The sequence below is a fragment of the Phalaenopsis equestris genome, unplaced genomic scaffold (genome assembly GCF_001263595.1).
Source record: "Phalaenopsis equestris unplaced genomic scaffold, ASM126359v1 Scaffold000822, whole genome shotgun sequence".
Lineage (NCBI taxonomy): Eukaryota > Viridiplantae > Streptophyta > Magnoliopsida > Asparagales > Orchidaceae > Phalaenopsis > Phalaenopsis equestris.
This window is the reverse complement of record NW_018165262.1, coordinates 107,750-112,460: the sequence shown is the minus strand read 5'-3', so window position 1 is coordinate 112,460 and position 4,711 is coordinate 107,750. Positions and strand designations below refer to the sequence as shown.

At 33.0% G+C, this 4,711-nt stretch overlaps 1 protein-coding gene across 3 annotated transcripts in view; it reads right to left on the bottom strand.

Moving 5' to 3' along the window:
• LOC110031461 (uncharacterized membrane protein At1g06890) overlaps nucleotides 1-4,355 on the bottom strand; it is a 23,916-nt gene extending 19,561 nt beyond the window's left edge. For 2 of the 3 annotated variants that reach the window (XM_020734665.1, XM_020734666.1), the window contains exons 1-6: nucleotides 4,046-4,355; nucleotides 2,648-2,799; nucleotides 2,128-2,336; nucleotides 1,810-1,903; nucleotides 1,533-1,699; nucleotides 1,287-1,457 (exon numbers count right to left, since the gene is read on the bottom strand). In XM_020734665.1, coding sequence (XP_020590324.1) covers nucleotides 1,287-1,457; nucleotides 1,533-1,699; nucleotides 1,810-1,903; nucleotides 2,128-2,336; nucleotides 2,648-2,799; nucleotides 4,046-4,124 — 872 coding nt within the window. In that variant the 5' untranslated portion in view covers nucleotides 4,125-4,355. The remainder of the gene's footprint in view (nucleotides 1-1,286; nucleotides 1,458-1,532; nucleotides 1,700-1,809; nucleotides 1,904-2,127; nucleotides 2,337-2,647; nucleotides 2,800-4,045) is intronic. The other variant, XM_020734667.1, reaches the window with a different exon arrangement.
• Between the last annotated feature and the right edge of the window lie 356 nt (nucleotides 4,356-4,711).

The window sequence follows — 4,711 nt, the reverse complement described above, 5'->3', positions numbered from 1 at the left end:
AAATATAAACGAGCCGAACACGAGCTGAGCATGGCTCGCTCGTGTTCGGCACGTTTACACCCCTATATGGGATAATCTCCTAATATAGAGAAGAAAAGGCAAATTATATTAGTCAGGAGTAACGTTGAAGCAAGATTTAGAGCCAAGAACCAAGAAATTTGTGAAAGAATATTAAAAACTCCTTAATGAGATGTTTATGCCAAAAAAAGAACACATTGTATAACTTTGTGGTAATCAAACTGCAATAAGAATTACAATAAACCATGTTCACCATAATAGAACTAAAATTGTGGAAGTTAATCATCGCTTAATCAAGGAAAATGTTGACCTTCGGATTATTTCACTTTTTTACACACCAACCTGGCTGCAAATTGCTGGCATCCTTACTAAAGCTCTCTCAAACATGAACTTTGACAACCAAATTAAGCAGTTAGGAATGCCAACATTTCATATCCAGTTATTATCCAGCTGAGGGAGAGTGGAGAATTTCAATTCTGAAGGTAAAGTACAAACCAGACCCAAATTATTTGAAAACAAGTAATTGTCAATATCAAGATGCTTGATCTTGTGATCCAATCAGCTGTTATATTTGCTACAGAATAATTCCAAATTTTCTCGCATTAACAAGGGACATTTTCAGTACAGTTTACTGAAACTAATTACCAAGTTTGCACTCATTAGTTAGGTGGATTTCAATTGATTGAAAGGCCTCCTGGATGTTGTAGCTTTTTTTGTTTAGGTTTGATCCTCTAACTGCTTTTTTGTATTCCTGTTATATTGTTACACAATTATAGGAGTCCAACTTTTGATTTTTTTAATTGGTGTAGTTCTTGTTTTCTTAGTCATATTTCCTATACATGCTATTTTTCAAACTTATCTATGTATGTGTACCATCTTTTGAAGAGCAACGGAATGAACAAGTATTTTCTCCTAAATAATTCTCACTTTATCTTCCATTATGAGTTCACATAAACACGAATAGTAATATAGGCCTCATTATAATCAAACTGACATTTCAAAATGAAATGAATTGTTACTACACTTGAAAATACACATTTATTCAAATATAAAACTTCTGCCAACTTCGATTTTTGCAAAGAACTAATAAGAATAGTGAGAAATCAAATTTCTTCACTCCTAAGAAGCATTCTAACTTCATTAACAAATTGTTTCAAAAGTAGATAAAGTGTTGTTTTTTTAAGTAATGAGATTTTTTCTGCATCTGTTAGTAATGATGAATTGAGAAATTTTGGCAGCATCAAATGTTAAGGTTATTCAGTTCTTACCCAAGTGCTAGGGCCCCTGACCATTGAAGGAGAAATCCAAAGACAGCGGAAATTAAGATAGCCATTAAGTTGTTCACATCCCAGTCAAAAGATAGCAACCCAGGGGGGTCTAGCAATGGCATCAAAGCCAAGAAGAAGAAGATGGTTATTGGAGTTGTTCTCCACATCAACCTAATGATTTCCTAGGTTTAGACGCATGCTAAAAGCAATATTTGGATTTTTAAAATAATCAAAAAAGCAACTTACGAAAGAGCTGTCCAGTTGCCATTTTGCTGCAAGTTTGACCATAGAATTTTATTTACAGCACTTGGGACAATCCAAGCCAATGCAATGCAAGCTCCAAACAAATTGAACTCAAGATCAGAGACGGTCGCAACAGCCACACCTACGGAAACCACAGCAAGAGCAATAACCTGCTTCACCCAAAAAAAAATGCAAAAATGGGAAAGGGTAGCATGTGAGAATTGTGCCATTCAATGCAAAAGATAATATGGTAGAAAATAAAACAAAAGACATCACAGACCTTATAGAGGGTAACCTTTTTACTGAAAAGAAGGAATTCAGCAAGAGCAATTGTTGGTGTTACAGATATCTTCGCCATCTGATAGAACCCAACACTAGAAACAGGAAACTGATTAAGAAATTTGAAAAAGGTAAATTTTATGATTTAACTTGTAGTAAGTTGATCAACATTAAGAACAATAAAACACTAATCAAGTGGTATTTTCTCTAGCCGTCCAAATAAGAGGTTCAAATTTCCAAGCCCGGTGAGAAAAACATAAAATGGCATCAAAATTATACAAATACATCATGAGTTGATAAATCATGCACTCATCCTCACCTGTTGTGTTTCAAGCTTATATTAGAAAGTCCGGTTGAAAAAGACATAACGGCCCCCAAGAGAAATAAAGAGGAGAATGGTGTGGATTTTGATGGAGGAGAAATAGGAAGCAATGAGAATAATCTAAAGAGTGCCATCAGAAACCATGCAGTCACATAGTGTATTAACGATAGTGCGACTGGGAAATTGAAACCAATTTTTCCCAACACCTGCCAAAAAAAAAAACAATACCATAAGGACGATATTGAATTACAGACGGTGGGATTGAAAGAATAATAGTTCAAACAAGATTAATCTAGCATATTTGGATTAAAGGAAAATGCTTTATTTTAGTTGTGCCAAATGTTATTGTAGGATTATTAAAATTTCCACTATGTTTGATATGGAAATATGAATTTAACATCAGTTTGATCTCCATATACCCTGACAAGATGATGCATATGTATTTTCACATAAGATAAGCTCAAAAAAAATCACAAGGAATTCAACAAAATAAAAAATCGGAATGGGATTGACCCACCAATTTATTTGCCATGATTATCCCAACAGAGATCATGAAATTAAAAGTCATTGAAATAAAAGGACCGCAATATAGTTGTTGTTTCCGTCTTGCCCCCTCAGAAGTATTAAAATCATTATACAAAGAGCTGCGAATTTCTTCAAGTGAAAGACCTGCACACATTAAAAGTGACAATTGAATACAAGAAAATTACACAGCATCAGCATAAAGGAAGCCACCTCACTAAGTACTTATGGTCATTTTATGTTAGAATCCATTTATTTGATTGCATAAAAAGAAATCTGAAGCAGATAAGATTCACACTTCTGAAAAGTGAAAATCAGAAAAATATAAAAAGCGGGTGGATAAGAGAACTAAATAACTTATGCATTCATCAAAGTATTATAAATTAATTTAGCTTTATTGCAATTCATTTGAGTAAGTTAGGGTTGAATTGCTATATATCATTATCATTTCAATAATAATAAATGTACTCTGGTTTTGAGAGGGTACTGAATTTTAGAAACAAAATTGAAATATAAGCAAATCATAAGATTCATTCTAATATTCTTATGCTAAAAGACAGTGGAAAATAATTAAGAACTCCACAGTTGTTCTCCATGTGAAAACTTATTAAAATTAAAACTTTTGCATTTCTTTATTTTACACCTAAAATAATAGCAACAAAAACAGCCCAAAAACCAAAGTCTATGTCAAAACACTAACAGCTAATGAATAGAATGACCCCGAATCCCAGAATTAATGTTGGATGATAAGGCCAAAAAAAAAAAAAAAAGGGCATCTCCTTCTGTTCGCTCTTTTTATTATTATTACTATTAGGTCCAAGCGCTCACCCTGGCCGGCATTAGCAGGAGAAAAAAGAAAAAAAAACTAACTGTTCAGATTTATGACCAAATTTCCAAAACAAATATTGTTAGCAAAACCTGTTGAGATGCAGCAGCAAAAAAGAAATAACTACGGCATACCAATGTAGGATTACTGAGCGCTGGCACTACCACGCAAGCACTTATCAGGATAAATTAAAACCCTAGATTTATCACAAAAGTGTGCATCACGGAAAAATCACAGAATAATATTCTCGACAATAAATTATCGTAGGATGACAGTCAAATCACAAAGAATATCATTAAGAACCTAATAATGCAGATTGCGCGTTACATAAATATAATAAATGCATTGAAGCAGATGAAACAAACAAATTTAATACCCGGAAAATACTAAAAAAAAAAAAGACAACTTCAAATTCAAGTCCGGTTAGAAGGACAAAACAAAAATTAAACACCCAAAAGGCCAGAAATGACTGAAATCCATTTCCAACATCGCACATTGTAAAATAATGATAATAATAATAATAATAAACATTTTCATGCAATATAAGGCAATCCAAGTAAAAAAGACCTAGTTCCCCTGCATCGCTGTCTTTCCTCTTGACGAATCTCCTCACGTTCTTCCCCAAAAGAGAATCGAGAAAACTCATTTTGCAGGAAACCAGGATATATCAGAGCATAGCTTCGAATCAAAAATATTAAAGGCCGATTCTTCCCTTAATCACTCATACCATTTATAAGATTTTGGAGCTATGATTTCAAGGCACGGGGAGATTGATAGAGAGACGAGATTGAGAATGATGGAGAGGAATGAGAGGGGCCGTCGACAGAGACGAGAACGGGAGCTGCGTTGTTTTCGCATGCCCCCAAAAAATTTAGGAGGGGAGTGTGTGTTTTAAACTTTGAGGTAGGAGACCGTACTTTAAATTAAGAAAAGCCACCTGATCAGTATCATTAATAATTTCTATTTATTTATTTTTATATTAGTTCTGGAAACTAAATTAAAGATTGTCAGAATTAATTTCTATGTTTAAATAATAATTTTCAATATTTTTTTATTAAATTAGCTGTCGCCATCATCTCATATTGAGGATTCTAAAAAAAAATTATATAATTATTATTTTCCATAAAAATAAAAATAATTAATAGTTATGATAAAAGGATTTTTTTGCTGAAATGGCATCATAAATATTTATGTTTTGCCATAAACCACTAAATTATTTTGTTTTGTCTTTAT